We start from the raw sequence: 21,294 nt of genomic DNA, 5'->3' as shown, positions 1-21,294 counted from the left end.
GTGACCCAGACCCCGTGGCGGGTAAGAGTCAGTACTACGTCTCAGCTGTGGGCTTCTGGCTGTTGGACCACTGGCCCTTTGAGCATTCAGCACTGACTTGGGTGTAGCCCATTTCAGTGCCCTGTTCCTTTCTGTGCCACCTGAATCTAGTCAGCTCTCACTGGCTACACCTCTGAACCCACAAAGTCACAATGCTTTTCAGACTTGTGAGTTCCTGAAACTTTAATCTGGCTGCAGAGGAAGCATAAAGCTCTTCTACTCGGTGGTAATGATGGCTCACGCCCCCAAAGCCCCAGCATCCCAGCACGCCAGAGCCCTAACCTGATGGCCGCAAGCACAGCTCTGGGAGACTGGAAGGATACTGGAGCAGCTCGCCCCCTGCTGGTCACAAGAATATTATAGCGACGCATCCACATTCCTAGGCCTCCACATCAGCAGCTTTGGTCACGTTTGTTTCCAAACACCAGCACGACTTGTGCTATCATTTCCCTGGGCTACTGAGCAAGCATATGCAAGAAGCAGTTGTCACAGGCCTTCCCCGAAGAGCCAACACCCAGAGGGTCTGTCGTAAGGCACACAGGGTGCTGTCAAACGGGTCCTGGGCGCCAGTTATCAGCTTAACCAAGGGGAAAGGACAAAGTATATTTTCCTATAAATGTAGTGGGGTTTTCTCAGCGGGCAGTTAACCCCCCTTCCCTCTCTTAGGTCAACTTCAGATCTGAGATTTCGTTCGCTTGAAACCATGAAATATAGCCATTCTCATCTCCATTTCATTACGCTCTTCTTCTGAGGTTTCATCTTGGTCTTTCATTTGGAACATATTCCACTGTCTCCTCTTTTGCCCGACGCTCTGTGCCAGCTACCTCCCCAGTCTTGAAGGAGTGGCCTTGCGTAGGAGACGTCCCGAGGGCCCAGAGCTCGGGGCTCCAGGGGTGTCCCCTGCGTGGGCTTCACTCACCTGCCTGCCGTGGCCCAGGGGTAGACAGAGCCTTTCTGACTGAATCTCTACGGCATTTCTCCTAGATTCTTAGAAACCTTGCACTCCCACTGAAATCAAACGAAAGCAAGCTTTGCCTAGGCCTGAGGGCACAGCCTCATGGGACCACAGAAGGGGACACAGACTGAGACCAGAGGCCCAAGGTTGAAGCCTGACTTGGTTCCTGTTGTGGAGCAAGCTGTGTTCCCTGAAAATTCATGTGTTGAAGCCCTACTGCCCCAGCATCCTAGCGCGCCAGAGCCCTAACCTGATGGCCGCAAGCCACAGAATGTGGCTGTCTCTGGAGATAGCGCCTTTAAAGAGGTGGTTAAGTAAAAATGAGGCCATGCAGGTGGGCCCTAATCTAATGTGACTGGTGTCCTTATAAGAAGTGGAGATTAGGACACACAGAGATGCCAGGGGTGGGTGTGCACAGCGAGCAGCCCCGTGAGGGCACAGGGAGAAGGTGGCCATGGGCAGGCCAAGGAGAGAGGCCTCAGGAGAAACCAAACCTGCCGACACCTTGACCTCAGACGTCCAGCCTCCAGCACTGTGAGGAAATAAACTTCTGTGGTTTAAGCCACCCAATCTGTGGCGTTTTCTTACAGAAGCCCTGGAAAACTAACGCAGTCCCTTCACAACAGGCTGCCTTTGACACGTTTCATGAGGTCTCTGAGCTGTGGTTTTCTCACCAGTTACGTGGGCGCCTTAATACCACACAAGATTGTGGAGTCTTAACAGGAAAGTGCCTCCCACAGCGACTTGCTCAAAACAGGCACGCCATCCCTGTCCCCACAGGGGACCAGCCCTGCTCTCAGTGGGCCTCAAAGCCAGGGGGACGTGCCCGAGCTCCTCCTCTGCAGCCCGTGGGATTTGGGGCCTCACGGCCCGTCCGCAGTATCTGGCTCAGCCATCCGCACGGATCTCTTGGTAAAGGCCAAGAGTTAGGAAAGTAAAGCAGCTCCTGCTCACAGTGGATTCTGCATTTGCCTTTCTTTGTGCGCAGTCCTGGTGATTTGATCCTTGCCCTGGGGAGGGCTGACGCGCGAACCCGGAGCTGGCACAGAGCTCTTTGTCACAGAGAGGGGACCGCAGGTGCTCCCCTTTCCCTCCAGGCACCCGCCGCGGGGTGGCTGCGGCTGCAGGTGCCACCACCAAACCTTTAATTCTCATTTCCCCGTGATGAACAGGAGGTGGCGCCTGCATCTCATACTTAAACAGGGACAAGTGGTGTGTTTTGTTTTTCTTTTTAAAGCAGGCTTGGCTGCGTCGGGCTCGGGGCTGCCGAGGCCTTCTTGTGGGCCCGCTCAGTGCTCCAGGTCTCCATCTCCAAGGGATGACTGTATTTGAGAGCCTTCCCTCTCAGGACTCAACATTTTGTCACCTAAGCAGCAGGATGTGACCCCTTTGGGAAAGTTTCTTACCCCTACCTCCAAATTTCTCTACGGTTTCTGATTCCTCCTCTCAACACTTGCATAGTACTTCTTATATCCCAGGCCCTCTTTTTAGCACTTTACAGAATTCCTTTAATTCCCCTCAAATCTATATGAAGTATTATCATTGTCCCCATTTAACAGGGGGAGAGACTGATGTGCAGAGAAACTGGTTAGGTTATGGTCAAATCAAGGGTGTTATGAAGTCATCAGGAGTCCCAGTTAAAAATGGAAGTACTCCTGTGATAATGGCCCATGAAATCATAATCAGCTGTGAATATAAAAATGCAAGTCAGTTTAATGAGAGGTGTTTTAGCCTGTGGCTGATCGTCGAGTCTGCTGAGCAAGGAAAGCGACCCAGGACTGATTACAGTGGTCACGATAAAAGGAAAAGAGAGGAGAGGACGAAACGCCACAAGGCCTTGACAGGGCTGCCTCGGGGGAGACTGAGAAGTCTGAGGAGGGAGGGCAGCTTCGGAGGAACAAGGAGGGGAGAGGGTGACAGCCAAGGGCAGTGTTACCAAAAACAGAGAAAGGGGCCATTAGGAAACAAACAGCTTATTTTCAGTTTTTCCTTAGAGAAAATCCCTCCTAAAAAAAATCTCCAGTGTCTTAACCGAAACATAAGCCCTGGTTTGTGGCTTCCTTATAGCATCCTCAATGACGTGAGTATCTAAGGAGCTACTTTTTACCATGATGCAAAACTGAGTATTTCATTACCCCCTCCTCTGTACCACCCATGGTATTTTACACTTACTACTAATAGAGGAACTACTACATTCAACTGCCATCATTTGTTTACATCTCTGAGGTGTGAGCTTCTTTGGGCAAAACATTCTGGCTTTCACATAGAAAGCCTTCAAATTATAACATGAGACTGACAGACTGCATCTGTAAGACACTGAGCACGCATTGGTCTACTAAGCAGCCACACGAAATGCTGGAATAACTATATATCCACATGGCAAAAGTGAACCTTGATCCCTACTTCACACCATATATAAAAATTAACTTGAGTGGATCTTAGATCTAAACATAAAATCTAAAATTATAAAGCTATTAGAAGAACACAGGAAAAAAAAAAAAAAGAAGAACACAGGAAAATATCCTGTGACTTAGGAGTAGGCAAAAGTTTCTTAGGTCACAGACACCATTAAAAAAAATGATAAATTAGACTCCATCAAAATTAAGGAATTTAACTCACCAAAATATGCTATTGAGAAAATTAGTAGGCAAGCTACAGGCAGGGATAAAATATTCAGAAAGTGTATCTGACAAAAGACTAGTATCCAAACTATATAAGTAACTTCTACAACTCAACAATTAAAAGAAAAAGAGCAGAAGAGAGAATGGGTAAAAGAGTTGAGCAGATTCTTCGCAAAGAAGATACACAAATGGCCGATAAATACATGACAAACTGCTCAACATCATTAGTGATCAGGAAAATGCGAATTAAAACACTGTGAGATAACACACACACTAGAATGGCTAAAATTAAAAATCCTGATAGCACCAAATTTGAGAGAGGATGTGAAGTAACCGGAACTCTCATGCTTTGTTCATGGAATGTACAATGGAATGACCTCTTTGGGAAAAGATCTGGAAGTTTCTTATAAAACCAAATGTAAACCTAACATACAATAAAACAACTTCACTTTTTGGCATTCACCCATGAAAACAACTGTCCATAAAAAAGACTTGTATAAAGATGATAACAGCTTTATTCATAATATCCAAAAACTGGAAACAGCCCGTTTATCCATCAATAGGAAAATGAATAAATTACAGTATAGTCATACAATGGAATACCATCCAGTGACTAGAACAAAAGAACAAGTTGCGGATGCAGTGCAATAACACGGATGAATTTCAAAACCATAAAAATGCTGCGTGAACAAGCCTTACACACAAGAACACATATTGCATGGCTTCTGTGTAGTTCTAGACCAGGCAAATTTAACCTGTGGTTAAAAAGAAATTCAGTATAATTATTGCCTCTGGGAGGAAGGGACGCAGGGTTCAATGCAGGAACTGTCTAGGGTGCTGGTAATGCTCTATACCTTGAGATGGGTATGGGTTATATATAAACATTTGTTGCAACTCAACTAGTGTTCGCTCAAGATTTGTGCACTTTATTCGGTATAAACTTTATGACAAAAGGAAAACAAATTGTCAATAAATATTGAACCCTAGTTAATGATTTTCTTACTGAGGTATTGAGGGGAATGTATATAGATGTTTGCAGTTGGATTTTGTCAAAAATATAAGATGGATTGACAGACAGATATGTGGTAAGCAGATGCAGTAAAAGGTAGACTCGAGGTGCTTACTGTAAATTTCTTTCAGTGTTGCAATGTGTTTGAAAATTTTCATAAAAAAAAAAAATTTCATGGTAAAAAGAAAAAGTTAAAGACCCCACCAACAATTAGGCTCTTGATCTTAGTTTTTCAAGGTCCTGTTGACATAGTATCTCCTTGGTGATTGAGAAGAAGAATTTCTTCTTCCAGCACAGAAGCTCTGAAAGTACAGTTCTCTGATGAAACAGACATCACCCTGTCCCTGAAAGAGATTTAAGCTTAAATGGACAAATTTGGATGGTTTATGCCTCTTTTGACATACTTTACTTACATTAACAGAAATGTTTTCTTTCTTTTTCTAAACACTACTCTCTGTTCTCTCTTGCCCCAACACTCTCCTGTGTAGGAATCTTCCTGCCATCCTGGACTGGGTGAAGACTCAGAAGCCTGGAGCCATGGGTGTCAACATCATCACGTCCGACTTCGTGGACCTGGTGGACTTTGCCACGACTGTCATTGAATTGAATGACCTCCTACAGGAGGATAGAGCTTTGGCTAAATGCTGATTTAATTTTTTACTTAACTTAATATTGAAGTTGTTGATCCGGTTCTGAAGGGTTTCCTGTTAAGCTGGCCCCTGGGCAGTGATGGTGAAGTAAATAAGAAGAGGGGACATTTTTTCCTTTCCCCTCTTCACAGTGCCGTTTGGATAAAATTACAGGGCTTTTAATTGCATTTTTCCCAAATGAGACTTTTTAAAAACTTAAGTCCAAGGGAAGAACGCATGTTTCATGTGCTCAAGGTCAGCATCTCCCCAGTGGCTTATGATGTGGAATGTAACGTGGAAATGGGGTCTCCAGGTTCCATTGGGGTATCGAGTGTCCCCTAATTGGCCTAGTTCCCTGTTGTCTTCCAGGATGTTGTGTTTGAGCCAGAGAAAAGGCTGAAGCACAAGGGCATTCCTGATCCAAAGGGTGGCTCACGGCAGGTGTGGACTGCCCTGTGGGGTGGCTCTATCATCAGCCTAGGGCTTTGAGGGGAGAAAGGTCAAACACCAGTTTTCTCCAGGCATGTTGAACGTCACCACTTCTTCCCCAAGCATAAGATGTATTTATCACCAAGGTATTTTCGCCACAGGCTGTTCTTGCAGTGCTTGTGCTTGGTAATTGGTCGCCGTCATTCTTTAGATAAGCCGAATACTGTCCTCAGTATCAGAAATGTGCTTCCCAGTTTTAAAACATTGATTCCCCTCTATTTCTTTGGCCCATTCGTAAAAGTGAAAGGAACAGCCATGGGACATCTTTTCAATCTGGGGCCCAACAAGAGATAGACGTGCATGTCTGTTGCATGCCAGATTCCTTTCATTCTGTAGCTTTTCCCCAAATGGCTGCTGGGCCAGTGCCTGCGTCATTTTGGCAAAGTCCTCTTTGGAATGGGACCTTCAAGCCAGATCTTGGAATTGCATTTTGTTGTTGTCTGCCTAGGACTCGGGTCTGCTCTGTGGGATGCAGCGCTAGCAGAAGGCACTTTGTCCATGATACCACGGAGGCAGACACAGCATGCGTGAAAAAGTGCAATGGATTTAAGGAGGAGGCTCCAAGTGGGTTTGGAGCCATTCTGTAACTCCTTGAAAACAAGACTACCTCGGGGACATTTAGGATGACGGTGGGTCATCCAGTGAGAAATACCCAGTGTTGGAACATTTCCAGTCCGTGTCTTGATTGTTCTACTTTCTGCAGGTTGTTTTGAGCCTACTAATCACCACTGCAGGAGGGCTTTGAAACTCAAGAAGGGATTTTTTATTATTGTAGATAAGAGGTTCTTACCTATAAAGAGCCCTCTTGTGTTTTATTTATTTATTTATTCATTTATTTATTTATAGATTAAGTATCTTCAGTGCTGCTTACCTCAAGAGCACTCACAAAGGAGCTTCCTGAACTTTTCTCACCCAGGCCAGATGCTGCCGTGGTCCTCCTCCCCTCAACAGGACCACGCATCTCAGGACTGTGAGTGACCTCTAACTCTACTGTAGATGCTGTAGACGTCCTGGCCCCCTGGTCATGGTGGGGACAGTGTTCGTGGGTGGATGTGGTCCAGACCGGAGAAGCCACTACCACGCCACGGACTAGAACAGAAGACGCAATGGGCCATGAAGCGCTCTCTGTTCTTGAGGAAGACCCTCTGAAAGAGGGATAAAAGAAGGAGCTAGAAAGAACACTGGGCATGGGAGTGTGTGTCCTTCAGTGCTCCTCAGAACTCTCTGAGAATCCCTAAGGAAGCGTCAGCTTCTGGATCCTTAAGGTGGAAAGATAACATGGAATCCCGGACGGATGTTTACATCTATACAGATGCTCGGACCCCCTCCCGGCAGCTTCCCATTCCTGTTCTCCTATGCTCATCGCTGGATTCTGCATGTTGCTTGCAGTGGGGGTGTCTGAGCTGAGCTGCTAAGAGCACATGCACACCCCTGACGCTTGGTCTTCCAGCCTTTACTTTGCTGAAAGTAATTTAAGCCCCAACCTTTAGCTTCCACAACTTGAGGAGGTCACAGCACAAAGGCCTCTGGGGAAATCTGGTTTAATTGTTCCTTCTCTTGCATTTGAATCCCTCTCCAGAGAGGTTTCTGAGATTTTATTGTCAATTTTTTTAGGGCTTTCTCTGGAAAGGAGTGAGAAAGCAAGGGCTCTCACTTTCTTAATTCTCCTTCAATTCTGATATGAAACTTCAGTGACAAGCTCTGAAATTCCCTAGTCTACCCTCAGGGTTTTATTTGTGTTGTCATTGTTTCATTTTGGTCTTGATTTTAATACTTGGTCAATTGCTAGGGACTAGATCATTTCCCTTCTTTTAACCCTTTGTTACTTGGCAAAGAGATATGGAGGCAAGAGGAGAATTATTCTGCTCTGTTTTATTTGAGCCTCGGCTTTGCCCAGGTGCTTGGTGCTATGAGGCCATGTGTGTTGACAGGTATCTATACAGGATGCCAATGACACCCAAGGGCTGCTGACTGTTCTGTGAAATGTTTACTTGATTTTCTCTTTTCGTGTTAAAATACATAGTTGCACTTCACTCGGGTTGTAACATTTAAGTGCACCTCAGTGTTCGCCTGTCGAAAAAGCACAGAAAATGGTACCAAGGTCCCATGCATGGAGTCTTGCTCTTTGTGGAGAGGGCAGGCGCTCACTCCTTTGTGCTGCTTTGGGTTGCCAGCTGGGCTTGCATTTTGAAATTCTGCGCAGGAGTTCTGGGAGATAGGAGGAGAATTATTTACAGTTCACCCTTGGTAAACATCCCTGAATTGGCAGAATTTCTATCCCAGGACTGAGTTGCTTAATATATTGTAAAGGATGTGTGTGTTCTGCTCCTTGACCTCAGGCCAAGGAGGAGACTCAGCGATGGGACAGAGGGAAAAGAGACTTTAAGTCTATGACTCATTCTGCAACTGCCAACAGTAAAAAATGGTGACCCAATAACATCACTTATTCTCACAAGGTCTTGGGACCTTTCAGATCAAACAAGGCTATCATATTTGCTCAGCATGAATGTCAAGATTAGCGAAAAAGCTGCTTGATTGAGCCAAAGAGGACTTTAGTTTCATAGGATTTGGGGCCTCATTTATTCTGAAACGTAGACTGAGTTTCTCTCTGGCTCCCGGGACCACTTCCCACACGGCCGCACCTCCATGGCTTCATGGCCAAGGGGACAGCCACAGATTGCAGTTAGAGTAGAGCAGTGTTTAAAGGCTTTAACTTTAAGCCTTTTAGAGGTACCACCGTGGTTTCATGGGTACAGAAGATATTCTTAGGATTGGAGAGGTCAAGATGGAATTGATGGAAAGGAATGATAAATTATCGAGGACTAAATTTTAAATTAGTGGCACATCTAAGAAGGTTATGCCAAAAATATTACATACTTACTGTATTAGACCGTATAGTAATTAAGTTTAATTATTTTCCTTAGCTCTGAGCCCAGATCCCTGAATTCTTGAGAACAGTTAAGTCACAGCCCAAACCCAGGATTTTATATAAACTCAAACTAAAGCACAAGATCTGAGCCCAGGTAATGATCACCCTTAAGAATCCTACTTCTTCTAAAATGACCTTATATTCACATTAAAATGTTTATCTTTCTGTTCAAGAAGACAATGTAGTGGAGCATTCTGGAATTAAATGCAGTTTCATGGTGGGTCAGGATTTTCTACTTCCATTTTTTCTGAATCTTACCGTAAGGAAGTGCTGTCCGCAGAGACATTATGATTCCATACAACCTAGCTAGGAGACAGTACTCAAGTTGGAGAAACAGAAGAGATTAAGACTGAGATTAAACGGCTTCTCTCCCTAGGAAGCAAAATCACTACACGAATTTAGGCCATCTTACCGAATGAGTTCATGCCATTGCTGACGGTTTTGTAATGTTCTTCATTGGCTGATGGCAGATTTTTACTGTTAGGTTCTGGGAAACAGAATGGGCTAATGACCAGGACACAGCAATGAAATACCCCCTCACCCCCACATCCCTTTGCAGAGCAAAGAAGCGATTCCGTGCTCAATCTGCCCTGGTTCTTTCATCTGGAATAAAGATGCCGTTTGCTGTTTTGTAAGCCACAGTCAACTAGCTCCTCCCAGATATCAGGTCCCTAACAATCAGGTTAAATGCCTGTGCTCAGAGGGTGTTCAGGGCTGGTCATCTTCCTTGTGGGGCATGTGTAGAGAAATGCTCCTTTGCTCATTTCTCAAGAGAGTGGCTTAGGATGACAGACTTTGTCTATCAGGGACACCTTTAGTGACCCACCAAGTGAGATGAGTAGGGCTGAAAGAAATACCTGAGCTAGTGAGGTGAGCTTTCCCAAATACACGCTAAATAGTCACATTATGCCCAGAAGAAATGAATAGAAATTGAAAACATAAAACAACCAAACTGACAGGAAGTTTCTTTTGTATGGCCTAGAATGTGGCTATCCCCCTCAATTCCACTAATTTCCCTCTTCCTCAGACTGCTTCCTAGTATTTGCCACCAGAGCTTTGTTGCCTTGGGACACGCAGGAGTGAACTGATTGGGTGGTAAGTGATGTAGCTGGAAACTTTATCCTTAATTCCAAATGATAGTGAACAGCGCTTTACTTCTCCGAGAGCTCCTCTGTCTCTTTATCCTCTGGCTTCCCCAGGTTCTTACTAGAAATAGTGACACTAAAGGCACTGTCCTCACTGAATCGGCCCTAAACCATAGGAATAGTGTACAAAATGCTATTGATGTTGTTGAAATAGCACAGTCTTAGACACTGTAACCATATTCTAAGATAACTCTTCTATCCTGCAGTGGATATAGTGTTCTAGTCTTTTCTCCAACAAAACTTGTTCTTAGGACTTTTCAAACTTGTTTCTAAGCCACATAGTTTGGATAAAATATTTTCCTTATCTTCACTGGGAATTCAATCCCACAGCCTACTGAGTCCCCCCCATCAATAGTCTAGAGGCATTTCCCGTCTCTTTCCCTCTCATCTCCATCACAGACTGTACCACTGCCTCCTTGTGTCTCCTGGTCATCCTCGATCAGCTGCTGATTACTGTTAGTCACAGGATGCTGGCAAACCTTACAGTAAAAAGCACATATATTCAATGATGTGCAAATGCACTATTACCGCGGTGGTTTTTGCACCTTACTCTCCTCAAATGCATTATTCTGCACGCCCCGCCCCCCAACTCCCACCCCATCACTAGATTAGAGCCCAGAACTGGGGCCAGTACCTTATTCAAATAGTTGGGGCTTGCTCACAAGCTCTGAGCCCAGCGAGAAGCACAGCACTTTGAAAAGTCAAATAGGCCTTCCGTAGCTCTGTATGTTTGCAGTTTTACATTTGTTATTAGTTTAGAGCGCTAATAACACTTCAGTCATAAACCTATGGTATCAATATGATAAATCTTAGAACATGTTCTAGAAACAGTGGTACCTTGCTGCTATTACACATGCTAATTTTCACCCTAATAGTTATAAGTATTACACACAGATTGTGTGTGCATTATGTGTATTGTGTATATGCCAACTGTAACACTTAACCTCTCTGATTAGAAAATACAGAGATTATCATAGTGAAAATAAGTCTGGGTCAATTCAGATGATAATGTGAATCTGATAAATGCTCTATTAGATATTCTATTTTGTCTTCTATGCTCGTTTTATATGACAGTGCATGCTGTTTGCTAAGTAAAAAATAATAAATTATACCAATTTTAAGGTTAGAAAATTTTGCATATATGCCGCTTGATACTCTGAAGTGTATTTTGTGGCATAATTATCTTATTCATATACATTTCACATAGCTTTTTTCCTCCTAGGAAATAATTGTTCAAATATATCTCGCTCCATCTTTCTTGTAACCTGGATTAAACTGCTTAATTCAACCTAAAACATTGTAAAGCCAGATTACCTCATTTTAACTGTGAAAATTTTTAGTAGATATGCTGATATGATGTCTTTTCTTGTGTTTGATTTGAACTACCTAAGTAGGCTTAAACCTAATAATAAATATAAAACTTTGGTGGGCACTTTTCCTTTGTTGGTACGCACATTTTATTACTGGCCCACTTCTACTTTTGTTTTAAAAAGTTACAGACGCAACAGCAATAAAACACCTGATTGTCGTATATTGGATGAAGACCCTTCCGGCCTTGCCTCACATGTATTGGAATTAGCTGCACGGGCCTGCAATTCCCAAAGTGAGCCGTGCATGGAATGCACACAAGTCTGGTCACCCATGCTTCTCCAAGCTTCACCCTCAGCACTTCAGCTATTTCTGCTAGGCTTGGGCTCGGTCCTACTGTCACTCATGTTCTCATCTGACCAACGCCTGCAGCCTGCGTTACTCTGGGTGGTCGCCAAATGCCCAGAAATAGAACAATGCAGAGATCATGTGTTTTTGCGTACATGGAATAGATAAAAATGGGCTTACAGTTTCTGTTGGCAATGACGATTTCAGTATTTTCCTTGATTCCTAATGCTTTTCAATAGAATATCTGAGGCCACTTAGTTTTGGTGAATTTCTCTTTTTGCCCTGTGCCCTACAAGAAACAATGGGTTGAAGTAAAAGTCCTGTTTATAAGTTTAACAAGAGATCGAATTAATTCTAAGTAATTATTCATTTCATATAGTTGAATGTTAGAGCAAGTAACTAGGGATAATCTATTCAAGTTATCATAGCACTTGAAGAACATAGCCATAGTCAGAATTTTCTGCCTGTACTTTTAGTTATCGTTTGGTAAATCTACCGTGCTGTCCTTTGGTTGGCTTTGATAAACACCATTGCCAGTCATTCCCATTTGGTTTTAATAAAAAACAACATGATGTAGACAGGGCTGGGTCCAAACATAAGCGAAAAAGGTATAACCTGCATAGTGAAAGTGCAATGATTCTGCTGGCCTGATTCAATTTCTGAACATACACTTGGGCTGAGACATCGCCCCTATGACAATGGAACTGTTGTATTATATATGAACCCTTTAATATCTGATCACAATTTATCATATTATAGCTGGCTTATAAACATTCTATTTAGCACAGAAACTAAGAATAGGCATTTCAGAGATTCATAGATCTGGGTTTCTACCCCAACTAGATCACACCCTGCCTGTGTGATCTTAGGCAAACTAATATCTCTAAATATATAGGGTATAGGATCAATAATACCTACTATGAAGGGTTATTGAGAAGTCCAAATAAGAAAATATATGGAAAGTATCTAGCACAGAGCCTGGCAGATAGTAAATACTCAAGAGTAACTATTAGTCTTCATACTAGGATGGGGACTTTGCACCCACCCCTTCCAAAAAGCACCCAGCACAGCCTCTTCTACACGGTTGACTGCTAACCATTGTGTCTATTGGTAAATGATTTAACAGAAACCAATTAATGAGAGAGAAAGCAGTTAAATTCAGACAGTGAAAGAAAGTTGCACAATCCCTGGACCAAATTACATTGGTCAGAGAGTGGGATTCATTGCACTGGTGGTCTGCAAAATGATGTAAGGTGGAAAGTGGCCACTTCCTAATAGCATTAATATTGTTAACCATTTAACCATTCTGATTAGTTGAAGGGAAAGTCAGCTTAGTGACAAAAATCTCTTTGATTCCTGTTTATTCGGCAAAAACAAAATAAAATAATAGTATCTAGCAAACATTAAATATCATTTTGTATTATATTTATTTTGTGGCTACCTTCTCTTTGTAGCAAGTGATCGGGGTTTTTCAAGAGTGGTATAAAATTTCCTTTCAAAATAAATTTAAGTTTTAAAAAAAGTACTAGGAATAGCCTTAAGGAGCTTACAGATGAGAGCAGGGTTAGGAAGAGTAGGTAAACATGCAATTACAATACAGTGTGATAAGTGATATGAAAAGGTGGAAGAGATGACATACTGACTTAAAAAAAGTTTTCCAATGTAAGTAACCTTGACTAATAATAGCAGTTAACCTCATGGGGTGGAGGTGTGGGTGCAACAGTGAACATTTCTGTGATAAGGCACAGACACAAAAAAGAGCAAACATGTAGATATGCAGATAGTTCAGTATGGCTTAAGCACAGATGTGCAGGGAATAAAGAATCAGTTAATACACACTGGTTAGAATGGCCATCATCAGAAAATCTAAAAACAATAAATGCTGGAAAGGGTGTGGAGAAAAGGGAACACTCTTGTACTGTTGGTGGCAAGGTAAATTGATACAGCCACTGTGGATAACAATATGGAGATTCCTTGAAAAACTAAAAAATAGAATTACCACATGATGCAGCAATCCCACTACTGGGCATATACCCAGAGAAAATCATAATTAAAAAGACACATGCACCCCAGTGTTCATTGCAGCACTATTTACAATAGCCAGGTCATGGAAGCAACCTAAATATCCATCAACAGATGCATGGATAAAGAAGATGTGGTGCATATATACAAGGGAATATTACTCAGCCCTAAAAAGAAACAAAATTGGGACATTTGTAGAGACATGGATGGACCTAGAGACTGTCACATAGAGTGAAGTAAGTCAGAAAGAGAAAAACAAATATCATATATTAACGCATATATGTGGAAATTAGAAAAATGGTACAGATCAACTGGTTTGCAAGGCAGAAACAGAGACACAGATGTAGAGAACAAATATATGGACACCAAGTGGGAAAAGTCGGGGTGGGGTGGGGTGGGATCAATGGGGAGATTGGGATTGCCATATATATATATTACTAATGAGAAAAAATATCAAATTGCACACTTTAAATATATGCAGTTTATTGTAAGTCAATTATATCTCAATAAAAGTTCTTTAAAAAAAAAAAGAGTCAGTTAATAGACTGGAGAGGTAGACAGGGCCTGATCTCAAGAGGTCTTATAGTCCATTCTAGGATGTTTGGACTTTATCCTGAGGACAATGGTGAGCCAATGACCATTTTCAACAGATTTACATTTTAGAAAGATAATCCTTGCTGTAGTGTTGAGAATGGTTTTGAAAGAACATGAATTGAGCAAAACTAACCTGATTCCTTTATAGCAGACTCCTCGGAGCCTCTGTAAACATGTACTGTGAATTTGTGAGAGAATTATATAGCATAAAGCCCTTTCCAAACCTAAAAAAGATTTAAAAACTTAAAAATAATAAATTTAAGTTTTTTTTAACGAGTCCGCTATAGAGAAGTTATGGGAATGACCTAAGCTGATGATCCTTTCCAGGCTGAAAATGATTGCAATTGACTCTACCACACTTTTGCTGAGAATTGGGTTTGGCTGGTCTCTTTTTTAACATCTTTACTAAATAAATAAACAAATACACAAATAAACTACTATTCGAGGTAGGAAACCACCTCTTCTTTTCATAAGGGAACTTTCTTCTGTGTTTCCTGCAGAAGATCCATGCTCAGACCATCTTCTCTCCATGTTGTCCGGGCAGCAATTTAAACTCGGGAGAGAGAGGTTCTGAAATCACTCAGTCCCACAGACGGCTGTACCCGGTTAGCACCCAATGCAGAGAGCAAACCTCATTGCTCCAACTTCAAAAGTGACTCCTTTTCTGTGACCCCCTGAGGTTGGGATGCCTGAATGTCCTGGATTTTTGAGGGTTTTTTTGTTTTTTGTTTTTCAAAGGAATTCTTCTTGATCTGCAGTATGTTCTTTGTTCACCCCTCTGCAAATCTGCTCACTGTAACTAAAAGAGTGTTATTATCTTCAAGACTTGAAACCTTTCATTCTCAGAGAGGGTGGAGGGTTGCAAGGGAGGAACAGAGGCCAAAGCCCATGTGCCTCAAACCTCACCAGGATGGGCTGGATGAGTGCCAGTAGAACAAAGTGCTGGCCAGACCAGGGTGTTTGCACAGCTGGGCAGTGTTTGGGGATAGCATGGGTGGGGAAGGAGGACACAGAAGTGTCAGCCTCTGTCCAGTAGCATCGTGCCATTGAGAGAAGCCTTAGGCAAGCAGATGGCTTTAATTTAAGGGGACTGATGTCTAAGGAATAAGATTTATCCTGTGGAGAAAGGCCCTAAGAAGCAGAGCTCTTGCTGCAAAAGGAGGCCACTGAAAGCTGTTCTTTGTTTAACCTGAGAACTTCTCTGCTTTTTGGCCTAAAGACTTTTCTACATTGATCCCCAGTGAGTGTTTTCTCAATCAGGGCCGAGAGAGTTTCATTCCTAGGTCTCTGTGAAATATAAGACATTAGATTGCCTTTTACAAAAGTGTCCCCCACCAGCAAACTTGTGAGTATAGAACTAACTTGCCACACATAGGCGGGGGGGGGGGGGGGGGGGGGACTGGTGAAGTGCTTTAGTGGAGCCAGAATGCACATGTGCTGAAATAACACACAAAATTTTTGATGTATATGCACTTTTTCCTGGTAGAGGATCCATAGCTTTCATCAAGGAATCTATGATCCTAAAAAATTATATACCATCGCCTTTCAAGTGCCTGTGAGAATGAATTATCATTCAAATGTTGTTTAGCAAGCAAAGATGGCTAATTTAGGCTAGCACTAGAAAGCCTTGGCCCTTGCTATTACATTACAAAAAAGCTAACTAAATTCAGACTCATGTATTTGTTCACTAAAGGTGCTCGCTTTCAAAACCTAAGATTGGAGAGAACAAAATAAAAAGGAACAGACTAAGCCGAGTCCCAAGGATCTTAAGACAGTTAGCTGAGCTCTAGCGAGAGGGGAGGGTGAAAAAGCCAAAGAAACCAGGCCCACTGGCAGACACTGAGGGATGACTGGGGACGAGGCACAGATCTGAGCACCTGTTCCCAGGTAGATGGGTACAGAGGGACCTCCCCAGAGAAAGGCAACCAGGGGAGTGAAGAGGCCAGAAGTCACATCTCATGAGAAAGCAGGGATGTTGGGTTTAGAAAAGATTGAGAGAAAGTTGCAGGGGTATTTAGGACTGAGATTTTAGAATCTTATGACTTCAGATGCGGAAGGGACTGAAGAATATTTGTCCCAGGGCTAATGTTACAGCAGAGAAAACAAAACCAGAGAGAACTGCCTGGCCTAAGGCAGACCTCGCGCTACAATCTGGTCTCTGAGTCCATTTCCATCATTTCCAAGTCCCTCCCTGAGTGCCTGATGTGCAGGAAAGAACTAGAACTCATGTGCTGCCATTTCAAGAAAGTAGATCATGGTCTAATAAAAAGCATTCGTATGTGGAATGCGATGCTGAGTGGGCTAGTGGGCTCACCATCATGAAGAGTATTTCTAAGACAGTGTGTATTAGTTTCCTATTGCTGTTATAACAAATTACCACAAACTTAATGGCTTACAACAACACAAATTTATTACCTTTCCTGTCTGGAGCCAGAAGTCTAAAATGGGCCAGCAGTTCTGTGTTCCTTCTAGAGCCTCTAGAGGAGAATCCATTTCCTTGCCTTTAATTTCTGGAAGCCATCTTCCTCCATCTTCAAAGCCCAGCAGTGTAGCATCTTCAATCTCCCTCTGGCTCTGGTTGTCTTATCTTCTTTGATTCTTACCTCTTATGAGGACCCTTGTGATCCATTAGTCCCACCTGGGTAAACCAGGATAATTTTCCATCTCAAAATCCTTAACTTGATCACATGTGCAAAGTCTCGTTTACCATATAAGGTGGCATATTGACAGGCTCTGGGGATGAGAACATGGACATCTCTGGGGGCTCTTATTCAGTCTACCACAGAGCAGATCCTGAACGTTGCATTCACACTGGTACCGGGTTTAAAGTAGGCCTGACTTCAGATCCTGGCTTCAGCACCTACTCATTGCCCAGCCATTACCCTTTTGAGTCTCAGTCCCCTCAACCACAAAAAAGAATAAAATCTCAAGCTTATCATTACAAGGATTTGTGGTAATATATATAAAATGCCTAACATAGAGTGCATCCTCAGTAAGTGGCAGCCATTTTTGTTTACGGAACTTCCAGGTGATTCTCACCAGGCAGGAATTCAATAGAAGACATTCCATTATTAGGTTCCATAAGATGTGATAAAGTGACCTTCAAATTCCCTTCTGAGATGGCTAAAATAGAAAGGAATGAAATAAAGGGGATTTTCCTCCTGGATATAATTGGGAGGATATAATTGGGAAGATACCCTGTCTACTTCACAGATCCCGTTGCACGGTTGCTTTTCTGGATCGTCAACAGCTAACAGACCCTGCTTTTCACCCCCTGTGGTACTGCTGTCTGAGTGTGTCACCCAGATCTCTGGTTGGGTTTGAGCAGGACTGAGAGCCCAGCCTTGTAGTGATTGGCCAGACCAGGCAGCTGAGACCAGCACGGGCTCCCGCCTTCACATCTGTCAACATACCTGGCTGCCAGCAAATTACTGCCCGTGACCACTGTGTGCAGGAGCCAGAGAGACCGGGAAAGGAGATGGAGGCAAACATCTCAATTTCGTGCTTTGGGGGAAAGTAGAAGCCTGTGTCAATGCTTCTTCCAAACATCCCAAAATCTTCAGCAAGGATTAGAACAGTCTCAGGCCACCCCTGCTGAATCAGGAAGGAAGCCGAGGGAAGAATCCAGATCGAGAAGCAGCAATCAAGGTAGGTGATCTGTCTGGTCACAGGCTCTTCTCTGGAGATCGCAAAGCAAGCACTTGACCCAACCTTGTAGCCAGCGTGTCTCCGATGATGTTCTGCTGAAGGAGGTGTGGTCGATGCGGGCGTGTGTAGGGCAAACCAAATCATTTGTCCACCAACGTGTTCTGAAAGTGGGCTGTATTTTTCTTTCAGCTTCTCTCTCCTTTGAAATTGTTGCTGTTCCTCCAACATATTTCAGAATTTTTAAAAATCCTTCATTATAAGAAATCCTATTTGTGATTGGTTGAAATTCTTCCATGGGTCGTGGCTCTGAAAACATGGCTTTGTTCCAGAATTTGGCTTGCGTGAATTCTTTTCGCTTTCAAGATATACCAAAGAGGACAGTTTGCAGCTATTCTGAGGCACGCACAGTCCATGCAGAGGCTGTCAACCTCAAATGACAGGCATCCCAGGAAGCCATGTGCATTTTTCTGCTTCGGAACCTAGGGAGTTAAAAGTCTTGAAATTGCTGGAGAAGAATGAAGCCTATTTACCCAAGCTTATCACCCCAGGCAGCAGGTCAATCATTTACTGATGTCGGGCTGTTTCCTACTTTTGACAGAGGACCACTAAAGCCCTTGCCAGATTCTCTCTAAAAAATAGACACAAGGCAACGTAGAAGATACCTTTCTCTGACGCTATAGCCTGTATTCTCTCGAGACCAGAGTACATTTTTACCCTGCCCAGAGTAGTAAATGCCACAGGGTCCTTCCCAGCTCGATAATAAACAAATACGAACAAGACTCACACACAAACTGGATATCTGATACCACCTCAGGCATAAGAGCTTGTGGCTTTGGAGAAGCTTCTCCTGCTGCTGGAGGTCTATAGGGAAGAAATAGACTAGCTCTAGAATAAGTTATTATTCTAGGGGGCGACTGAGGTTGTTACATAATCCTCAAAAAACATGGACATTTCCCCTCCAAGTCTACATATCCCAGAAATATGTTATTCTCAGCGACCACGATCCACTCTTCTTTAGGTCTGAATAGAACTCCTCTAGAAACACTGTCAAGTTGTCACCACCTATGTCTGTCAGGTGTGTGCAATGCTTCCTGGTTCCAATAACTATGAGAAGCCTGGCGACAGGGAGGCCCTATTTTCCGAACTCCCTTTAGGGAAGGGGCTGGGCCACGCATCTGACCAGGTAACGTTTGACACTATTTTTGCCAATCATTTATGAACCTGCAGTGACTCCCCTCTGGTGAGGTTTGTGGCCAGCATTTTCAGTGGCTCTGGCAGTTAACTTGAGGCAGGAGTTGAGGCCACTGAGCGTGCAGCCCAGGAACAAACCCCATGTGTGATTTGGGGTGAATCCGGGGCTAACTCTCAGGAACGTGGTGAAGAATTATGAGAAACGGATAGATTTCTGTGACAGTATTAAGCTCGGTAAAATGTTAAGTGTGTATCTGGCCAGTTTCCAGAGAATTCTTGGAGATAGTGATGGAGGTGGTTTGGAAGAGGGGGAAGGGTGCCAGCGCATATGCAAGTGCGTTGGCCAGATTTACCCACAGTCCCATAGGCTGTCTGTCCTACACGTGGTCTCACTTATCCTTTCTGTGCAGCATCTGGCTGGAGGCTAAAACTCTGGTGGCCCCTGAGAGTAGACCCAGCTTTTCTTCCCTCTTTCGTGCATATTGGATGATATTAGGTAGAAGGAGATTATTCTTGAGATTGACTAGACTAGATACACAGTATTATTCCTTTTACATGTCAGGAAGTTAGAACTCAGAAGGTAATTAATTTGCCCAAGTTCACTCGGTCAGAGGCTGAGCCAGGATTCTACTCACTTCTGCTTCACTCCCAACCCATTGCTTTTCCCAAGTGGCCAGGGAATTAAGCACGTGCAGGAGCTTAAATTGGCAGGGTGGGGGTGTCACCAAGGAAAACAAGGCTGACTAACAAAGTCAGAGGTTCTCCACTGGCCCTTGGACGTGCCATGCCCTGGGCCAGTTGGGTACCACTCCACCCAAAAGGCCAGCACTGACCAGGCTGGACCTTCTTTGAGGGGAGGTAAGGGGAGAAGTGGGTGAGGAGCAAGGGGAAGTGTTCCCAGTCCTAGTGGTGGCAGTCACTGGAGTCTTCCCAGTCCCAAATATTTCCTAAGGAAAGCCAGGCAATTCTCAGCTAGATGTCTGCCCCTTTTTCTTCCAGACATTCATGAGCCCCAACGAAATAAAGCACAACATCTGCACTATTTCCAGGGGAAGAAATGACACCCTCTTAATCTTTCTCTGGGAACTCAAGGATTTAATTACTGTCTCACCTCTCCTCAGCTAATATCCACTCATCTAAATCCAAAGTATTTGGACAGAAAGAGGCTTGCGCTATTTTTCAGATACATCCTGAAAATTCCATTAGCTGTCTGGCAGACATTCCAAAGCAGCCACAATTCCTGAGCATTTACAAGATCAAGATAAAGGAATGCCATCATGAAATGTGGTTGGCTAAACATCTTTGAACAAAGAGTTTCTTCTTTTTTACTGACCCGCCTCACACATACCTAAGATGCGATAGCAAAGGCATTACTTACAGGGATTGCATCACCAAGTCCACTGAGTGCCCTTTCTAACACAGCTGGCCCCGCGTGAACTCTACTCACACGCCATCATTTTTGTTAACTAAAACATTAGGATAAAGAGAAAAGTTGAAGCTGAAATATAAGGATGAATAACAATATTTCACCTTTATCCAGTGCTTCTTAGGACCAGGAATTGAATTACTGCTTTTCCATCTGCATTTTTTTTTCATTTAATCCCTATAACAAATTTACAATACTTTCTCAAGTCACAGAGCTAGTGAGATGAGATGAAATCGGAGTTGGAATCTGTCTGACTCCAAAGCTCATGTTCTCTGCACTCCGTTCTGGGAAAAATACTCACCCAACAGTACCTATACTACCTGTATTTTACGTGTTAAAGATTCAGGAGTCCTTTCTAAATTATTTGCTTGGATACTCATAGTATATATTTATGACACCACCACACGCATGGTCTCCTTGATCCTGTATAGGCATAAAAATTAATATCACAGTGGTTTTCCTTTCTTCCGGAAAAATAACCACAACACGCGCACACACACACACACACACACACAATTGCCCACAGGTTAGCACATTTATCCCTTTCTGAAACTGTGAGAGAAAATTGTTTTACTCTCCTGGTTCACAAACATTGTTAAGTTTGTTTGAATTTAATATGACATACAAGCAAATTTTTCATGTATTATACCAGGATTTTATTTGAAGTTTATTTCTGCAGATTTCTGTCTTTGAGAAAGCTAAGTATGTTAAAACTTTCCAGTATGGTTTTATTTAATCTTCATAAGAGCCCTGTAAGAGGAGTGTCATTTTCCGATGATATCCTTTGAGATAAGGAACCTGAGACTCATTCAAGGTGAGTGCCCTTCTCAATATCACTCAGCAGGCACGTCCCAAAGGGTCTGGGATTCCAAATTCTTTGCTCTTTTTTTCTAATACACAAACAGTTCTCTGGATTCCTAAGGCGTAGGAATGGGACACAG

At 43.2% G+C, this 21,294-nt stretch overlaps 1 protein-coding gene across 2 annotated transcripts in view; it reads left to right on the top strand.

Moving 5' to 3' along the window:
- PLCXD2 (phosphatidylinositol specific phospholipase C X domain containing 2) overlaps window positions 1-7,019 on the top strand; it is a 47,959-nt gene extending 40,940 nt beyond the window's left edge. Inside the window, exon 4 of one of the 2 annotated variants that reach the window (XM_057697815.1) lies at window positions 5,113-7,019. In XM_057697815.1, the coding sequence (XP_057553798.1) occupies window positions 5,113-5,272 (160 nt within the window). In that variant the 3' untranslated portion in view covers window positions 5,273-7,019. Of the gene's footprint in view, window positions 1-1,023; window positions 1,242-5,112 lie in introns of those variants that run through there. The other variant, XM_057697817.1, reaches the window with a different exon arrangement.
- The last annotated feature ends 14,275 nt before the right edge of the window (window positions 7,020-21,294 follow it).

Source organism: Hippopotamus amphibius, chromosome 10 (assembly GCF_030028045.1).
Source record: "Hippopotamus amphibius kiboko isolate mHipAmp2 chromosome 10, mHipAmp2.hap2, whole genome shotgun sequence".
NCBI classification, from domain to species: Eukaryota; Metazoa; Chordata; class Mammalia; order Artiodactyla; family Hippopotamidae; genus Hippopotamus; species Hippopotamus amphibius.
The sequence above is the reverse complement of the archived record's forward strand: the minus strand, read 5'-3'. Positions and strand labels throughout refer to the sequence as shown.